General features: G+C 42.1%; 3 protein-coding genes and 1 non-coding gene across 5 annotated transcripts; 2 read left to right on the top strand and 2 right to left on the bottom strand.

Moving 5' to 3' along the window:
- Positions 1-93: 93 nt before the first annotated feature.
- Positions 94-1,791, top strand: LOC125761402 (metaxin-1 homolog). Its single transcript, XM_049422493.1, has 4 exons — positions 94-279; positions 368-811; positions 878-1,378; positions 1,444-1,791. The coding sequence occupies exons 1-4, from the start codon at positions 211-213 to the stop codon at positions 1,516-1,518; spliced, it is 1,089 nt and encodes a 362-aa protein (XP_049278450.1). The 5' UTR covers positions 94-210; the 3' UTR covers positions 1,519-1,791.
- On the bottom strand, positions 1,777-4,316 carry LOC125761400 (vacuolar protein sorting-associated protein 45). Its single transcript, XM_049422491.1, has 3 exons — positions 3,861-4,316; positions 3,574-3,772; positions 1,777-3,509 (listed from the first exon to the last, which is right to left on the bottom strand). The coding sequence occupies exons 1-3, from the start codon at positions 3,951-3,953 to the stop codon at positions 2,077-2,079; spliced, it is 1,725 nt and encodes a 574-aa protein (XP_049278448.1). The 5' UTR covers positions 3,954-4,316; the 3' UTR covers positions 1,777-2,076.
- A 150-nt stretch (positions 4,317-4,466) lies between these two features.
- Positions 4,467-9,801, top strand: LOC125761398 (elongator complex protein 1). 2 transcript variants are annotated; one of them, XM_049422485.1, is made up of 4 exons: positions 4,467-4,502; positions 4,562-8,122; positions 8,202-8,602; positions 8,688-9,801. In XM_049422485.1, exons 2-4 carry the CDS (start codon positions 4,605-4,607, stop codon positions 8,750-8,752), a joined length of 3,984 nt encoding a protein of 1,327 aa, XP_049278442.1. In that variant the 5' UTR covers positions 4,467-4,502; positions 4,562-4,604; the 3' UTR covers positions 8,753-9,801. The 2 variants fall into 2 exon arrangements, with proteins under 2 accessions (XP_049278442.1, XP_049278441.1); XM_049422484.1 differs by lacking the exon at positions 4,467-4,502 and having other exon boundaries at positions 4,509-8,122.
- A 1,318-nt stretch (positions 9,802-11,119) lies between these two features.
- On the bottom strand, positions 11,120-11,191 carry Trnae-cuc (transfer RNA glutamic acid (anticodon CUC)). Its single transcript has one exon. It is a non-coding gene; the product is annotated as a tRNA-Glu (tRNA).
- Between the last annotated feature and the right edge of the window lie 7,621 nt (positions 11,192-18,812).

Below are 18,812 nucleotides of genomic sequence, written 5' to 3' on the forward strand. Positions count from 1 at the left end.
TCTTTCTCTTCACTTTTCTAGCATTTGCTTCGTTTGACAGTTCATTGACAGTTAAAATTCACGCTCCCTTTGGGAACGGTTCATCAAAAGACGAGAATTGCACAACGCGTAAACACACATTTCTGGATGTTAAAAAAACGGAACTACATAAAATCAAGACTGGCTGCCGGGTGGTACGATACGTGTTAAGAGCAGGATTTTATCCAAAGTATGGAAATATTTGTTTACCGCGGTGAATGGGGATTACCCTCTATTGATTGCGAGTGTAACCGGCTGTTGGTAAGTAATGCCACACACATTTTAACCGAAAGTGGCTTACGAAACATGATCGAACATTTGCATCGTTTCGTTGTTTTTTGTTCTATAGGCATATCTGAAATTTTCCGGTGCAAAAGTAACGGTCAACTATAATGGGAATCCGTTCAGCTCACCGAACGGTATGCTACCGTACATGATAGCGAACGGTAAGAAGATTGCCGGATATGGACGAATAGTGGAGCATCTGTCGGCTGCCGGTATTGGACCACCGATGCCAAACAAGACCCCGAACGTAGGCGATGAAAGCCAGCATGCTACTCGTATTAATGGACACATGCAGTATGTGCAGGAGAATTTGCATGCCTACTTTATGTACATGCTATGGGGCGATCCAAAGAACGTGGACACCACGCGTACTGTGTATGCGAAACGCATTCCAATTCCATTCAATTTTTATTGCCCCCGAAAGTATGTGCTGCGGACAAACGATATCACGCAATCGTTGGCAGGATTTTCGCTAGAAGATTCGATCGAATTTCACGACGTATCGGAGGTAAAATGGATACTGGCAGTGTGGACTGTTATATTCGATACTTTCAAACTTTCCGTATCATTCTAGTTCCAACATAATGCTAAAACCTGCCTAAACTGGATTGCAACGAAGCTTGAAGATAACCGCTGGTTTGTCGGTGACCAACCCACGGAAATGGATGCCATGCTGTACGGTTACCTATCAGTTTTGCTAAAGCTTACCCTACCAAACAATGTGCTACAGAACCACATCCGACAGTGTCCGAAGCTAATGCAGTACGTGGACCGAATAACGACCACATATTTTGCAAAGGAAGGATACAATAGTTTTACTGCAACGAATACTAGCAACGGTACCGGCAACCAACAGAAGAGTTCCAATACGGGAACACCAAATGATGCCAATTCTTCATCTTCCTCGGCCGGTGGTGAACGGTCGGAGAAGAATGGAAACGATGCAAAGTTTCATACCGGCCAGCAGCAAGATCCGGACGATGGGCCGAAGGAAAGACGAAAACGTTACATCCTGTCGGGGTTGGTTGCGACAGTGGCAATGGTAGGCTTTGCCGTACTGAATGGTATTTTAACGGTGAGTAAACTGGAAAGTAGAGTGTGTTTACTTGTTTTATTCTAACCGTTGCATTTCACTCGTAGCTCCCCAGTGAAGGAAACCATGGCAATTTCGTACAGTACGATGATCCGGGCGACTATGATGACGATGATAATTAGGTAGCAGTCCATTACGGTTCCACTGCCATTGTTATGCTCGCTGCAACGGCTTCCAGATAGGGTTGCTTCAACTAAATGCTTTACAACGATCCAAGCAACATTCTAGCCCCCCCACCCCGGGTTACTTGGATCATTTTCAACGATTTATTGCAGCAGTAGTCAGAAACAATTTACCAAAATTAGTGCGTTTCGCTGAAAGTGTGTGAAAAAAAAACAAACAAACAAAAACAAAACAATTCATAAAGAGCAGCACGCATGTTCGTTACACTTAAATGCAGGTGTAGAGTTTATTTGTTTTAAACTTTTCCCCCGGTTATATTATTTCTTTTTATCTAATACGGCTTTCCACGGACGAATAAATAAGCTAGCAGGATATACTTATACATACACATCTTACACACGCGCACGCACGGCAAGGCAGTCGGGAAGTAGTATACCAACATCAGTGTAAGGAATGGTGTCAACGGTGAAAATTTAAATACGAACTGTTAAACTGTCGTTTTGCTATTATTAAAAACGGAAGCAGCAGCATCCATTCCTTCCTCATCCCCTATCCCTTTAAGCCGTTCCGGCTGGTGCATGGTGGAACTGTTGCAGCGAGCGCGAATGTTTAAATGGCACACCGACCGTAGCGGCAAGCACTTCCTGGATGAATGATTCGGAGTTGTGGATCGTTGTTCCACCGAGCACGATCCGGTACCCTTCCTGGTTGTATCGATGAACCGCAAGCGCTTCCTCGTACGTCGCACCACCGACAATGAATACTATCACTTCGGCTGGTGGCCTTCGGAACGGTACCTCATTGCCCATGATTGGATACTGTGCATCGAGCGGTCGTCCCTTGACGATCTCCTCCAGAGTTCCCTTCAGCACACACTCGTGCTGTGCGTACACGTTTTCGACGCCCTTCAGTTCCTTGATAAGATTACGCGTCAGCTTAACTGCGTCCGTTATCTTGACCGTGTTGAACAGTTCCTGACGTGCCACGGTACTTATATACTCAAGCATCCGTGGTGCAATGTATGGCCGGCCGCCACGATCCTGCAGCATCTTCAGCAAACCGGACGTGTCACAGTTGGCGTGCCGTTCGTAACGCATCGCGTACAGCAACACGAGCCGCAGCGCATTGGCCGTACTGATCTTGCCTTCCGATACGAGCCGCTTTACCCGTTGCAGCTGGGTCGAATGATCAGCCCGGCAGGCTATTTCCTGCTCCAGCTCGGACACCTCGAACAGTTGCTGTTGGCCGACCTGCACCGAAAGTTCGCTGATTAGCACGAGATGCTTCGTTACCGTGCCGGACATTTTCCGGAACTGTGGGTACGTTTCGACGAAGTTCTTCATATCGGCAATACTTTCGATCTTTCGCTGATCGTTTGCCTTCTTCTGAAACTCGTCCATCAGCACCTTGATCGTGGTGGCAATCTCGCCAAAGTTTGCGTACAAATTGTTAGCGTAGAATTCGTCCTGCTCCGTCGACAGTACTACCTCCTTCAGGTCCTTCGGTACACCTGCCACTCCCGACAGGTCCACCCGCTGCTTATTGATGGTAAGCAGCTCATGGACCATCCCTTGATACGTCCACTGGTTTAGCAGTGGTGTGATCGGATCATCGCGTCGGTCGAGTATGAGCAGTAGCGGTGGTGCCGCACCGTCCTCCGGTGGCCGAAAGCTGAACAGAGCCGTTTCCTTGTTGATTGTTTCGTGTACCTTCTTGGCAAGCGTTTGTGCTGCTGTTGAACCGGCCCGATAGCGTATAGCTGGACGGAACTTGAACGATAGTAGCACACTCACCAAACCCTGTGTGGAACGTTCGAGTGCTTCCGGGTTCCAGTTAAGTGCCTGCAGACAGGTCGGGATGTGTAGCGAAAAGAGGTTCGGATTGACCGGCAAATAATCAGCGTAAATCTCCTTAAAATCCTGCACGGATTCTCCCTCATCACTTTCGGCCAGAATTTTTATGTCCGTCCGTGGGATAATGTTGCTGAAATCTGTTCCAAAACTTAGCATCAATAGTGTCGCAAATGGGAAGACTTAAGAAAAATGCTTACGTACATATGTAATAGGAGCCAAATTTCGGAGTTTGAAGTTCTTGCTGCAGCAGAAAGATGTTATCCTTCGTGGGGCGTATAAATACAATACATTTAAGATATTTCAGCTTTTCATTGGAACGCACTGAATCGAGCCGTTCGAACAGAAACACTTCTTTCTGCAACATCTCCGACTGGGCAAAGGCCATTGACACGATACTTATCTGGTTCGGATAGGAACAAGGGAACGGTGCATATTAGTAAACCGTGACTGTTCGTATGATCTGGCAGAATATTTTTCCTGCTGCTTACCGTCTCCCGGTCCATCATAAGCAATTTCATGCCAGGTCCGGCATCAGCGATCATTTTATCAATGTACATCTGTATAGCACGAATTACGTTCATCTTTTCCGCACGGTTTTCACTCTTTGGCGACTTGAAATAGGAAGAAACGACGTAGATGTTGGAATTATCCACGTACGCACCAGTACGCGAACGGTATGGTTAAATGTTTCGCTTCCAGCTGGTACTTTTACTACGCTAATGCTATTATTGACTTTTTCTGGTTTGATTTTCCTGCTTCCATTATCAGTCCTAATTTTGCTGGTGATACAGGTCTGTTTTGACATTTGATGATTATCCCGAAGAAGGATGATGCGACGTTTCCGAAGGGTGGTGTAATAAAAGGTAGATTAAATGCGATTATCTATCTTAATTGCAAGATAAAAATGGACAACAATAGTAAAATAAAACGTTATTAAAGGGATTAAGTTGATCAATACACTGTCAATTATTTCTTCAAATTAATTCCAAATTGTTTCTTCAACGTGCTTAACTAACAATCTATCACTGTAAGAAGATGTTTACTTTTTATCTATTGACAGAGAATGACACGTTTCTGAAGGCATTATGTCATTTTGCCGCATCGTATGGAAACTATTTTGTAAACACAAGGTACCAAACTGAAACGTGCTCGCGGAAAACATTACTAAAAAGTTCCCTTTTACTTGCAGTTCTAATTCCTCGATGAGCATCTAATCGTAAAACGATCGTACAATGAGGAATCTGTATCGTGTATCGCATCAAAGTTATAATCTAACAGACAACCAGCTAGCTGCTGTCCGGCCCAGCTTTACCGTCGATCAAAATACGGAACAAAAGTTTTACTTCGTCCAGGACAGTGGTGTGTTCTGCTGTCCCCTGCATTTGAACATCGAACAGCCCTTCTGTGAAACGTTGCTTTCACAAAGTGACGGTTACGAGGACATTATAGCGATTGAACATCTCGCACTGATCGATGAGCTTTGCTGTGCATCAGCCGGCGGGAATGTGTGGTCGTACAAGCTGTCCAGTGGGCAGATAGAGGAAGTGACTCACTGCAAGCATGGCATCAAAGCGATGCAATGGAGCCCCGATCAAGAGCTGGTCGTGTTTGTGGACGGTGAGCTAAACGTTGTTACCATGATCGGTAGTGAGTATGAACCGATCAACGAAGTACAGCTGAAGGACGACACGTTTGGCGACCGGCAGTTTATGAGTGTGGGCTGGGGCAAGAAGGAAACTCAATTCCATGGTTCGGAGGGAAAAGCTGCTGCCACTGCTAAGAAATCTATTCCCAAGACCCAGGAGAACAGCGAACAGGACGTTGAGCAGCGGGATGCATCGGTGCATATAAGCTGGCGAGCGGATGGAGAATACTTTGCGGTCAGCTATTTAGCACCGTTCGGTCAGCGAGCGTTCAAGGTGTTCAACAAGGAAGGTGCCTTACAGTACACGTCGGAAAAGTGCTACGGATTGCAGGGATCACTAGCCTGGCGCCCTTCGGGCCAATGGATTGCGATCGCGCAAGATCTAAAGACGGGATACGTTATAGCACTGTTCGAGAAGAACGGATTGCGCCATCGAGAAATTCCACTTACACTAGACCCACGTGCCGGTCAGACAGTGCGTTCCCTGCACTGGAGCCCTGATTCGGACGTGCTAGCTGTGCATTGGGAGGATGCGCAGAAAGAAACCAGTAACGTGTTCCTGTACGTGATCGGGAACTATCACTGGTATCTGAAGCAAGCCATGTCATACGTGAAAGGTACAACGGTTTCCAGTATTCAGTGGGATCCGCGACATTCAGCCGGTAAAACATTGCACCTGTTTTCATCGGGTCAATTCCGGTACGAGTGTATTCGGTTCGATTTTCGCGTAGATCGTTCCGTGGACCAGTCGGAAGATGATCAAGCACTGGTAGGCGTTATCGATGGAAAGCGACTGCTGTTAACTTCGTTTCGCAATGCCGTCATACCACCACCGATGTGTGGCTACACACTGGAACAGGAACATTCTATTAATGCGGTCGGTTTCATACGTACGCCAGGACGTTGTGAGGCAATAGGACAGGACGTAAGCCCAAATGCATTCTTTACCGTTGATTCACTGGGAGATATCACTTTGTACGACACGACATTCAGGAAGGATACGGGACGGTCCATTTTGTCTGGAGTTACCGTTTTGCTGAAGCTTGAAGCCAGTAAACTGAACATGTCCTTAGATGTAGATCCTTATGAAAGCAAACCAAGAACACTTCACCATCTTTGGGTAAACCCGAATTATCTCGTCATGGATCACAGCCAAATACGGTGCTGCTTTTATTGTATGATACCAACTACCCCTGAACCAAGATTAAAGAAAATATTACAAATGGAAACGGACAGCACTGACGAAATCGGTTGCATCGAAGCATACGGGATGGATAATATACTTGTAGAACTCCTTTCTGGGCGCGTGCTACAAGTGGATGGAATAAGCAACACACAAAATGGTATGGAAACAGGCCAACATAGCGTACTACCAGTATTCTGCGAACAACTCTACGTCGATCGCAACCATCCCGAGCGAACAGTTTATGCACTGGCACAGAACCGACGCCATCTGTATCGTGATGGTACACTGCTAGCGTCAGACATAACATCCGCTTTGCTGACGGAAAACTATCTCCTCTGTACGACAATTTCCGAACTAAAATTCATCGCCCTCAGTTGTTCCATCGTTGAGCCGAACGGTCGTAATGCGATCATCGGTGAGCGTCGTGTTGAGCGTGGCTCCAAACTAGTCACGGTTGTACCGAAAGCTTCACGGACCGTTTTTCAACTACCACGCGGTAATTTGGAAGTGATCAATCCACGCGTTCTATCCCTATGTCTGATCGCGAAACATCTCGATGCGCTCGAATACTACGCGGCGTTCGATATAATGCGCAAAGAGCGCATTGATTTGAATCTACTCGTTGATCACGATCCCGGCCGTTTTCTGGAACATCTTACCAGCCACTTTCTGGTACAGATAACAAACGTTAACTGGTTGAACCTGTTCATCTCGGATCTTGCCAATCAGGACGCCTGTCAAAAGTACGAAAGTAACTATCGAGATCGTAATAGTGTGGGTGCCGATTCGACTCTTCCGACCGATTATTCGATCGAAGAAAAGGTGCGTTTTTGCTGTGAACGTTTACTCACGGCCATGGATGTAGATCCGACAGTGTTAACGCTCCCGAAAATTACCTGCCACGTAAAACAGGGACAGATGGAGAAAGCACTCGCGCTTATCTGGACACTGAAGCAACACCAACCTTCACCCGAAGCGGCCGAGGAAGCGTTACGCTATCTACTCTACTTGGTCGAGGTGAACGTACTGTACGATGAAGCGCTTGGTATGTACGATTTTGGGCTCGTCCTGTTTGTCGCTACCAAATCGCAGAAAGATCCGAAAGAGTATCTTCCCTTCCTGAACGAACTGAAGCGTATGGATGAGAATTATCGAAAGTATCGCATCGATTGTCACCTGAAGCGTTACGAACGTGCACTGGAACATATTGCCCGGTACGAGACGGACGAGGAACGCTTCCAGGAGGCGTTGGAATTAACTGCTACCCATCAGCTGTATTCGGTCGCACTGCGTTGTTACAGGAAGAGTGCAAACAAGGAATATTATCGTCGTGTTTGTGCACTTTACGGTGATTATTTGCGCAAAGGGAGCAAACATGCGGACGCTAGTTTGATGTACGAACGGGCCGGTGATCTACCGCAAGCGATCTCTTCCGCACGGCATGCACTCGACTGGTGCCGTGTCGTACGTTTGTCCAGCGTTTGTTCCCTACCGGTGGAACCTGTTTTACGATCGCTCGTACCGGCGCTATTGGAAGCTGGAGAGTACGATGCAGCAGCAACGATCGCTTACGATCATTTAAAGGATGCACGTTTAGCGATTGAATGTCTGGTAAAGGACCATCGGTACGAAAGAGCACTCTTGCTGGCAAACGAACCCGATCTGCAGGATAAAGTTCGAAGTTGCTTAGGCAATTATTTAACCACACTGGATGAAACGCTTTGCTCGGAAAAGGAACAATTCCTGCATCAAAAGGAGCGATTGGCAACGGTGCGTGAGGAACGTACCCGGAAGCAATCATCCGCCGCAGCTGGTGAGGATCATGGTGATATGGATGGGGACTGTGGTGATTGTGATCTCTACTCAGACAGCTCCACTATTGCTTCTTCGCGCCATACAGGAACTTCGGGCCGTTCGGGGTAAGTAATGGCGGGAATAATATTTTTCTTCTTCAAAACTTTTTGTTCTCTATAATCTTTACCTTTTATTCGATTTTAGTAAATCTCACCGTTCGAGTAAAAATCGTCGCAAACATGAACGGAAGCTACTTAACCTAAAGGAAGGCAATCCGTTTGAGGATATCGCATTGATCGACGCTTTGCACACACTGGTCGTTCGAGTTTGCGGTACCGAACGGCAACGAAATGTACGTTCCATTTGTCAAGTTGCGTTGGAACTTTCGTACGATGATGAAGCACGACGACTTCAGCACGAGTATGGTGCACTGTTGCAGCTAATGCGCTATTCGTTGGATGCAATTTGGCTGCCGGAAATGATTGTACCCGGGATGCCACCGGGCAGTGGTGGTGATGCGGCAATGATTGCTAACGCATCAGCACCAATCCTAACAGCAACGGATCTTGTGCGAGCTCAGGATGCTCAACGATATGCTTTGATAAGTATGTTGATGGAATGGATGGAAAGATTTTTAAGCGACATTTTTGAAGTCTTATTTGCTTCTTTTTTTCTATTTCTCTCTTTTAGAACCACATCAACGCTACAAACCAGATATACAATCAATTTCCTGGCAATGGGACATCTTAAAATAGAAGCAATCGCTTTGCTAACTTTTGTTGATTTATGCACATTAACGAATGGTATCGAAACATAAGGAAGTTAATTTCAAATACAATAAAAACACAAATGTTCAAAACATAATAGAAATATAGGCAAAGAGCAAAAAAAACCGCGACCGAAATGACGTGATATGTATCAATCGAAATGTTGTGCAGCCAAAAGCATGATAACAGTTATCCAAGTTACGCCAATGTGTGGCATTTCCATTTAACGCGATCGATCGATCAGATCACACCGCGATTCAACAGTAACGCACGATCATTATTTGTTTCGTACATCTGCATTACGGCACACACGGATGATCAGGTGAGTATGTAAGATCAATGTGGATCTTTTCCCTGCACATGAGCATAAACCCCCAATTCCTTCTCACTCGTCAACAGCCAGGAAAATTGTAAGACTTGATGTTTTCATTTCAATTGTATATGCATCTTTATTCACGAAACGTTTCTTACGTCGCGTACGGTCATCTAACCATCTTTTGGAGGTGTTTTTTAGGGGAGGTCGTTTTGAAATCGCAGGCAAGGTAGTGGAGGCAAAATTAGTGCTCAAAACTGGAGCACATTCGTTGCTACCGGACGGTAAAAGAAGAGCGAAATGCATGCAGTGTGTGCCGATATTCACTCAGCCTAGCTTGAAGCTAATTGCAGGCAGAAAAACAGAAACTCCCGTTGTGTTGAGGATTTTTGTTTTCGCCGTACGAATCGATGCGAATGTTTCGTTCACATGGGTGGTCCCCTTTCTGCGGTTTGATTGAACTTCTTTGATCTGATTTGATACAGATAACTAATGGTAATTACAATCACTTCACAATGTTGTAATTACATTAAGTATTGATACAGTATTTATTAATTTAGTCATTCGAGGGAAGTACATTGATAATCTCTGGCGGAGATCCCAGACTGTACAAGACTGGTATACGTCGTTTGCAATGTGCGTACGTATGGTAGCTTATCAAAAAGTGGGTGTTAAACACACTAAACATTCCCCACAATTACCCAAGGCGTATTTGATCGATAAAAATTTTATTTCTAGAATTTACAGCTATTCAAGCATTGTTCCAATAAAACAATAAGTTGTATTTTGTTGAAATAGAAATAGAACAAACTTGAAATAGAACTTTTTAGTGTGTTTTTGTAATCTATCGAGGAGCGTCAATCATATGAATCTTCAGTGTGGAGATGTTCGAATCATGAGTTGACTCCTTCAAGATTCTTTTTGTTTTATTAGGAAACATTTCAAAGTTATTAGAATTATTATTTAAATTCAAGTATAATATTTCAAGATTTATTGCAGTAGCTATGAAATGAAAGAAAAATCAGTGTAAACTCATAAGTCGTTAGAGATAGTTGAATCATTTAAAATCTATGAATCGTGTGTGAATCATGAATCTTCAAACAAGAGATTCGGATTCATTTAGTAATTTAAATTTATAAGTTGATGCTCACCCACCGGGTAATTTCGTTACCAGAAATTGAATGTTTTTTTCTTCGGTTGTCAGAAACAGGGTTAATGTAGTTACACACCATCATCTTCCTTGCCGGTGGGTACACAAAAATAGTACACAACTAGTATCCTTACCTCGTTGCAAAAATATTAAACACCCACTCTTATTGCTGACAATGAGTTGCAATTTGCAGTGTTTTTTAAAGTCTTACAAACCTAGCCTAGTAATAACATTCCATTACAATTATTAGTTTCCATTGTTTCCGAAGCTACTGCTTAACTGAATAGACAAACAGCAATCATTAACAAAACACGCAGAGTTCGGTATGGGTGTAGTGGAAACATCGTCGAGTTAAATTAATCGTTTCGAATTGCTGTTCTTCGCGTAACGCGCGTTGCCACCCGAACCGTGACCATCCATCTTATTGTCCGATAAAGCAACCTCAAACCTATAACCATTATTACAAGAAGCTCTTCCGCCGGTTTTATGCAAGGTTCGTCATATTTGACATTGAATTGTTTAGATCGCTAGATTAGCGCCCTGCCACACTGGAGATGGTTCCATTTCGGGAAGGTACGCCTGTGTGCCTGTTGCGAAACTCGCAACTAAAACGATCTCCAATAAAACTGCAACTCCGGTCGATTATGCATTTGATAAAGATCGTTGTAAAGGTAGTTATTGCATCCATAGTTTACAATTAAATGGTTAATATGTCTGAGATTGTGCGAAGGATAATGTTACACATTGTACAATGATTAAGTGTTAACCGAAGAAGGAAGACGGAAATTTTGAATACAAGGCTCTGCAAAAGAGTTGTAATAATAAAAATATCCATAAAGGGCATAATGATTTTAACACAGTCAAATATTTAAAGAAAAAAAGAAACTTTTCTTTCCCATACCGGGAATCGAACCCGGGCCTTCCGGGTGAGAGCCGGATATCCTAACCACTAGACAATATGGGATTGTTGACAGAGAGACTCTATTTGATCAGCGCCACACGAGTAAGCGTCTACTATCTTCATTCTATTTTTAGTGGAAAATCAAAAGAAAATAGCACCTTCATCAATAGCATTTTCACCATTACGAACACACAAACTGCGGTTCAAGGTATAAGAAAATGATGAGAAAATTTCCCAAAGCGAATTATTCTCTTGATCTTTACACAACACAAAACGACAAATGCTTCATGTTGCATCGGTTCACCATCATCTCCACGAGATGATGTTGGTTTTTGAGCGGTTACTTTCTGCATTCCAAATGCAGTTTTGGGGTTTGGTTGTTGTTTGATTCGTCTAATTTTGGCAACACCCTTGCCAAGCCACCGTATGCGTAGGCGAGATGCTATTTGATTATGTGATTGTGCAAAGTCGATGAATAGAAAAGCAAATGGATGTTCTTCTGCTTACAGGCGAGGTTCAAAATTAACATTAATTGCACTTATGTGAAATCGGTTTGGAATGTTTGGAATGAGCGAAAATTAATTTGTCCTCGGCTGCTGATGCTGCTGCACCTCGGTGCTCTCGGTGTAGCTTTTTCCACTTTGATGAAGCTCTAATGATGGTTGGTTGTTTTGCGAAAGATGAAGCACAATAATTTCATCTACAGTGCGAAAGTACATATGAGCGTAACAATTTCGATCGATGTGTATCGATGTGCTTTGTATTGCAAAACTGTATGATTTTTTGGGTAAACTAAATCAACAAGGTGTTATCCTGCTGTATAGATTGTAATTATTGCAATGATTTTTGTTATGCGAGGTTGGAAAGCACCTTGTAATTGAATACAATTTCTAACAATTTGCGTACAACTGTATTACTGAAAGAAACACAGTTTACATATGTTAAACTGCAACAAACATGGGCGGAAGCTTTCCCAAAACAATAATGCAAATATTGATAAATGATTTAAATCAACGGACTTCGATAATGCGCCCTTAACGCGATGCTGTGAGATGTAAACGATCGATTGAGCGAGGATGTAACGGGTAAATCGTTTGTTTTCTAATGATGCTAAAACTCTCCAAAAGCTTCCTAGCTGCCTAGACCAAAGATCACGGAACGGACATACAACCAGCGATAAGACTGACCGAATTTAGCCAAAAGTTTTAACCGTTTACCCAGAAACATAATTCGCACATCTGCGCTCAGACAGAAGCATGTGCAAATTTCAAGAAATAGTCATTAATTTAATAAAGAAAAAAGATAGATCCTAGCGATCATTAGCATCACATTATCTACCTTCACTAACCTAGGAAGGGCTCTTACTAATGCCCAACAGCTGTTATCATGGTTAGCGAAACTAATTGGGTGTGTAGCGTTTTAGAACCATCAAGATGGGTGAAGAAATCGGTCAATATGCTAAAATTATTATCGAATCGCTTTATCGCTTGAAAGCAGCATAACTTTACGATGACCTCGTGAACTTTCTCGATTGAGAAGCTTACATTACTTGTCTTGATGTTTGTTCATAATTTATGTTTTGTTGCATTAATTAGTTGGTTGACTGTCTCTCACTTTACCTGCTTCTACAAAGTATAATCTAGGTTAATTAGGTAGTTTCATTTAGTTGAACATTTGCATTATTCTGAGACAACATATTGCAGAACATTAAGCGTTCCATTACTCACATTACACCTCTGACACATTAAATCTTGTGTGGCTCTTGACCATCACTGTAATAATGTGAAGAAAAACTGGGCAAGTGTATTCAGATATTGGGATATTATTCAGATACGAAGAATCTTAAAACTCTGTTGAAAGCTTGAGAATTCGGGTTCGAGTAGAAGAAGGGTCTTTGACTCTGTATGGACGGAAGGATGATTATCTCACTATTTTTCATGACCCTGACCCTGAAACAAAGTCGTGATATCAGAATGACACCGAACAACTAGGGACGTACAGAATTTTGAAGCAGATTCACAATAACTAAGGAGATTAGAGTGATCCTAACTCCAAGAAATGGAGCGATGGCATAGGTGGATCTGGATGAAAGAACTCCTGCAATAGATCAGGATCACTAAGAGATTGAATTGAGAACCATAAAACCCAAGAACTGTTAAATAGAGCATTGAGAAATATTACATATCATACTGCTACAGAGACAGAGTCGAGCCGACGTCTACAACAAAGTACTTGGCTGCCATTAACATTTTTTCTTAGGACCAATGTTGCCTTTAGTTTTGCCATGCTAAAGAATCAAATCAATTGGTTTTCTCCTAAAACAATCCACTCCGGAATGGTGTCTACTATTGTTTGTTTGGCCATTTTTCTATTGATAAAATTTCACGCTTCTTCAAACGCGTCTGATGATTATCGTTTGGCAAGTGTGTGCATTGTTAGTTTTTAACCCGTCTTTACGAGTACCGAACACTGCGCTTTGCTGTCGGTGTATAGTGTTTTCTTTATTATTTTATTATCGAAGCACCTATCACCCGGAGGCCGCCCCCCCCCCCCCCGGTTCCCGGCGTGGGTCTGATTTGTGCCGAAAATGGTTATTCCCCCGGGCCACTGGATGTGTTGGTAGACACGATAGTACAGTTATAATTGCTCGGTAACGCTTCCACTGTTATTACCACGACCTGGTGGCGGCGGTGGCAGCGGCAGCCAGGCCAGTTGTGTATGGTATTTAGGTGAAGTCTTTCGTTAATCTTCTCATGGCTTTGCAATCGAACGAAATCAAACTTCTCGCTGCGCGTTGTGTGTATAGGGGTGAAACGGTGGAGAGCCCACAGTGATAGGAGCGCATAGCCATTTTTTATTTGTATTCTTTTGTGCAGTGGAGAAACGTGCACAAAACACAACTTAGAGATAGGCGGAGAGGTTGTAAAATTGATTAAAATTAACGATCTATTTTTGGTATCTTGAAGATGAATTTATTGCATGTGCGTTACCGATCAATAATTTAAATTTCTTTTGAGTAATTTTCTTTTGAGTTGATCTAAACTTAGAACTTTAGATTGAGGACTTGTAAGGATGATATAAAAATTGAAAAAAAAAGAAATATAATAAGAGGTATGTGAGTATGAAAGGTAATCGACAATCTTATCAGTAATAATCCTGGAACTCTACACATATACTGGTTCCTTTACAGTCTCCTGTTGAAATCTCTATTTACAGATCACCCCCAAAGATCACTTGATCGCTAGTGAGACGAACCACATCCAGCATCTCAGTAATCGTAGTGAAAAATTCACCATTTCGTTGGGCTCTTCAAGGTAAAATAGTTGCCCAAAAACAAACGAATTCACGCGTAACCTAATTCCAGAGGTGTGAGCGAGGAATTTCCACGCAACTGTATTGCGCCGCAATATATGGACCACACATACAAATGCGCTGCTGGTCCATCAATTCCCATGGCCTCGATCGGTGGTAGATTTTTATATCGACTTCCTTCCTTTTTTTGTTTTGTTTTGTTTGCTACCCTTCTTCCTTTTCTTCTCAACTCCACACCCTACGCGGTCGATTTGACCAAGATCCGCGAATAGATTGGAATCGATTGTACTTGAGCAGGTTGAGTGCAAAGTTCAGCGATGAGATGAGATGCTGCTGGCGATGGGTTTTGATGATTAGGTTTTTTTTTTGGCAGCTCATCAACATCATCAGCCACCACAAGGATGGAAAACTTTCCCTTCCTCTAGAAGCATAGGAAAGGTTCGTAAAATAAGAAAAACATCGAACAAGACCCCGGCCAAGGTTGGGCGGGCAAAAGCTTTAATTGAGTGACCGGCGGCGGTGGTGGTGGTGGCGGTCGAGCAGCAAAGAAAAGGAAACACGGCCAAATCGATCACGAGTCCAGCCCTTTTGTGAGACACCATTTTGCATGCACCTGTGAATGCGTTTCGCAGTGTTGTCGGTTGCCAAAGTGGTGCACGTGCCTTTGATGGACAGGTCAAAGTAAATAGAAATTCATTGGGGGGGTTTTTTTGGTGGTCGCATCCAGGAGAAAATCGGTCAAGTTTTTCCTACCTTCACACCGGTCGGAAGTGCCGTAAATTATTTTTTTATACCTTTTTTTTAACTTTAAAAGTTAGTTACAACCATTATATTTGTTAGAAGGTGTGCATGAATTAATTATTAGCTGAACAAGGACGGAAGATGATGAGTTGCTGTGAGGATTTTACTAAATTAGGAATTCAAAGCTATTTGGCGTGATGATGGAATTGTCATGATGCATTTATAATGTTATTGTTTTCTTATTATTTTGTTTGATTTATCGTTCTCCATCGTTTAGATGGGTAGTTTGAGTTGCCGATATTTTTTCCTTTTTGTTTACAATTTCGTGATATGAATTTCTGAAAGGATCACTTTCATTAAGTTTAGATATATTTAAAAAAATATATTTCTGATGCCTGATGATTAAGTTGTTAAGATGTAAATGAAGTTTTTGTGCAATAAAGGAATTACAAGAAGGCTTTTGAATTTTTGATTATATGTAAATTAGAATAAAATGAAAGAATTATGTATGTCACTCACTCAATCCATTTTATTCATTTAATCTAATATTCAGTGGAAAAGTTTATCCCTCATCATCTCTTGTTCTAGAATCCACTTAACGTTCTCAATAAAACGTAACAAATTAATTTTGTTTTTCTTACCGTACGTCAAATATATGCACGATTAGAGATGCACTTATCAAAAAGCATTTCTAAACTATCTCTTAATGCCACAACACCTCTTCTAATCCATCATTCATTCTTCAAACTTTCTCAAATACCACATGCATCCGTTGGCCGAGATGCAGCTCGGAGTCTAGTACAACCCACCCAATCAACAGTAAGCAACCATATTTTTTTACCCCATTTTCACCACACGAGCCACGTGCGTCGGTCCATTAGATTGGATTAAAGTGTTTTAGTTGGCGTTACATCGACAGAAAGCGACGCATTTTGATGCCCACTGTCCATCGCGCCCACCCCCACCATCAAGGATGCAGTTTCAGATGCGTACCGAGCTTAAAATTATGTTGCGCTGCGTGCTTTTAACGTTTCGCTCGATGCGCTTCAATACGCGACCGTTTGACGCGGGGCCAGCGTTGTTCAATATTGCTTGAACGGGCGTAACGGCGATGGGTGGCATAGATTAATTCGATTGCGTTTTGATTTTGATTTCCTTTCTCGCATTCCTGTGCATCGATGCACAAGCACCGAGGAAAGGGAAAATGTTGACGGGTGGGGGAAAGTGTGAAATTGTTATCTCGTTGAGGGTGGAATAACAAACTGGCCACATCTTGCAGATAGGGTGATGTAGTGACGAATGATGATGTTATCAATCTTCTCGTTGCAGCTCTATTAGTTCAACTTGTTCAAGTTTTGTAAAGCTTCCATTTTCTATTCGCTTTGACAGGCATTTCCTAATTACCTGTCAGGCTCTTACACACTACCAACCACGATGCCAAAAGTATTCTTTTAGCTGAATTCAATAAAACAATAATAAATCCAACGTCAGCCAACGATAGCCATCTTTCCAGTGGCCAAGTGGTGTTAATCACCCTAACGGAAAGTGTTCCGGTGGGCCTTTTGTGTTCCCTTTTTTGGGTAGGCAAATTTTCGCAAACTCTTGCTGTGTGGTTTAACTGCCCTGCTCCATACAAATGAAGATGGTAATGATAGTAACCAAAGCAAAGAAAAAAAAAACAAACCTTTAAATGCCCAGTAAAGCATCTTCCCATTTGATACACCATGTGTGCTTTTTTGAGGGGTTGTTTTTTTATTTGACGGTGAAAATATACATGATCGTAGCATGATCTCACATTGCTTAGGTCAAGGTATTTGCGGGAAGTGGAATAAGAATTGCAGATTGAAGATTTCATATTTCCTACCCATCTGTGCATCATCTACACCCATCGCAAGGAAGCAAGCAGTAGAGGTCGTTTAGCAAATTTCTCTCCTTAATTATTCCAACCAAAAAGAAAGAAAAAAACTTCCCCAAATGTTCAACCTGTATCTTGCGTACTCACATTCCATGCAGAGGACCTATCATTAAAAATTTGAACCCTCAGCTTGCGATCCCCAAAGGTGTCTTGCGGTGCTTCCCACGGCGTCGGCTGAGTGTGTGCCCTCCTTTAAATAGGGCTTCCCTCCCTCCGAACACCAACGGTTATGGACAGGTTTGCCGGAATCGGACGAGATGTGTATGGCCAAAGCTCAGGAAATTTATTGGCGAATAGTTCCAACCTGTTGTTGGTTTGTGTGTTTACAAACCGATCGGATATGCTTGAGCATTGGCAAGTGTTTTGACACGTTTCAAGAGGATTTTTTGTTTTATTGGTTTCTGGTGTGTTAAGTATGCAAACAAACAGAAAAACTACTACGGTTTGAAGATTGTGATGAATTGTTTGCAAGGAGTTTAAGAATTCATTTAGTACATTACTTGAATTTATGTTTTTCTGATATAAATTTTCACTTTTTGCAAAACCAACTTGTCACAAAACAGGAGGCAAAATAAGCTTAATTTTTGAAATTGAAAGATTATTCATCATCTTACAATAATACAATAATTAATTATTATTTAATTACAATAATTTTTAAAAAATATTTTAACGATCTTCATATTACCTAAATTGGTAAGAAATTGAATGTCGCCATGCCTATCACTATACTAAATTAAATTTACTTAATTAAATTACTTAATCAAATCTCAAAAAATAGATGCTCCTTATGCGAGCTTTTGCTCGTCAATAGTGATATGTTTTTTAAATTAACTAGAAAAAATCTTTAAAAGAGGTTATGACGGGATTGACTGTTTACATTAAAAATATTAACAAAGAATCCACCATTAAACACCCAAAGCTATGTATAATAACTATCCACAAAACGGGTACAATATTTAACATTTTCATTTTCTCACAAAATTCCATTAGAAATAATTCTGGCACCACACCTCCTAGTTAGTTCGCCTGTAAATAACTGTATCCAGTGTGATGTTCGAACTTTTCCTCATACGCAAGCGCAAACACATTATTTGGGGGTAAGAAGAAGGTTATTAAATTATTGCACCGACCACTTGGTAATATGGTTCACATCGGCCACAAAATAACGAAAGCAACAAAAAAAAGTGGATCGATCGATCGAAAAGCAACATTTGGGCTGTGCCGTAAGTGTAAGTGGGAACAAATTTGGGTACGGGTGGCGCCAATAGGTCGTTTCATCATGAGGTAGAAGCGCTCTCTAGCTATTGCCCACGTTGCCTTCACCTCCCATTTCTCCGTGGCTGCAAATCCTTTTTGGTCCGTTCCTTCTGACGTGTTTTCGTACGATAGAAATGGAATTTTCTATCTGCAATGAGTTTTGTCATGAGGATCAGTGATTCACGTAACCCCGGCTCTAAACGCTTAGCAATTGTCGCGTTTGCGAACGCGAATCAGAAAATTTTTGTGAAACTCCATGTAAAAAAAATTGTGAAAAGTCGCTATACGTGTATTTTCAGCGAAAAATCGCGATTCGAAGCGCGACTTGACGCCATGACAGTTTTCTGTAATAACAAGGTAAACATGGCAATACCAAGGTAAACTAATACAAATTAAAAAATTAAATATTTTGAGTGTTATTAAATATTGTAAATTAAATTAACAAATCGAGTGCTATTT

The sequence above is a fragment of the Anopheles funestus genome, chromosome 2RL (assembly GCF_943734845.2).
Source record: "Anopheles funestus chromosome 2RL, idAnoFuneDA-416_04, whole genome shotgun sequence".
In the NCBI taxonomy this organism is placed as follows: Eukaryota; Metazoa; Arthropoda; class Insecta; order Diptera; family Culicidae; genus Anopheles; species Anopheles funestus.

Coding starts and splice junctions, on each gene's coding strand:
- LOC125761402 (XM_049422493.1), top strand. CDS start 211: ATGGAAATATTTGTTTACCGCGGTGAATGGGGATTACCCTCTATTGAT. Junction 280..367: donor GCGAGTGTAACCGGCTGTTG/GTAAGTAATGCC, acceptor TTTGTTCTATAG/GCATATCTGAAATTTTCCGG. Junction 1,379..1,443: donor TACTGAATGGTATTTTAACG/GTGAGTAAACTG, acceptor TTTCACTCGTAG/CTCCCCAGTGAAGGAAACCA.
- LOC125761400 (XM_049422491.1), bottom strand. CDS start 3,953: ATGAACGTAATTCGTGCTATACAGATGTACATTGATAAAATGATCGCT. Junction 3,773..3,860: donor TTATGATGGACCGGGAGACG/GTAAGCAGCAGG, acceptor TATCCGAACCAG/ATAAGTATCGTGTCAATGGC. Junction 3,510..3,573: donor ATTTGGCTCCTATTACATAT/GTACGTAAGCAT, acceptor GTTTTGGAACAG/ATTTCAGCAACATTATCCCA.
- LOC125761398 (XM_049422485.1), top strand. CDS start 4,605: ATGAGGAATCTGTATCGTGTATCGCATCAAAGTTATAATCTAACAGAC. Junction 8,123..8,201: donor GGAACTTCGGGCCGTTCGGG/GTAAGTAATGGC, acceptor ATTCGATTTTAG/TAAATCTCACCGTTCGAGTA. Junction 8,603..8,687: donor TCAACGATATGCTTTGATAA/GTATGTTGATGG, acceptor TCTCTCTTTTAG/AACCACATCAACGCTACAAA.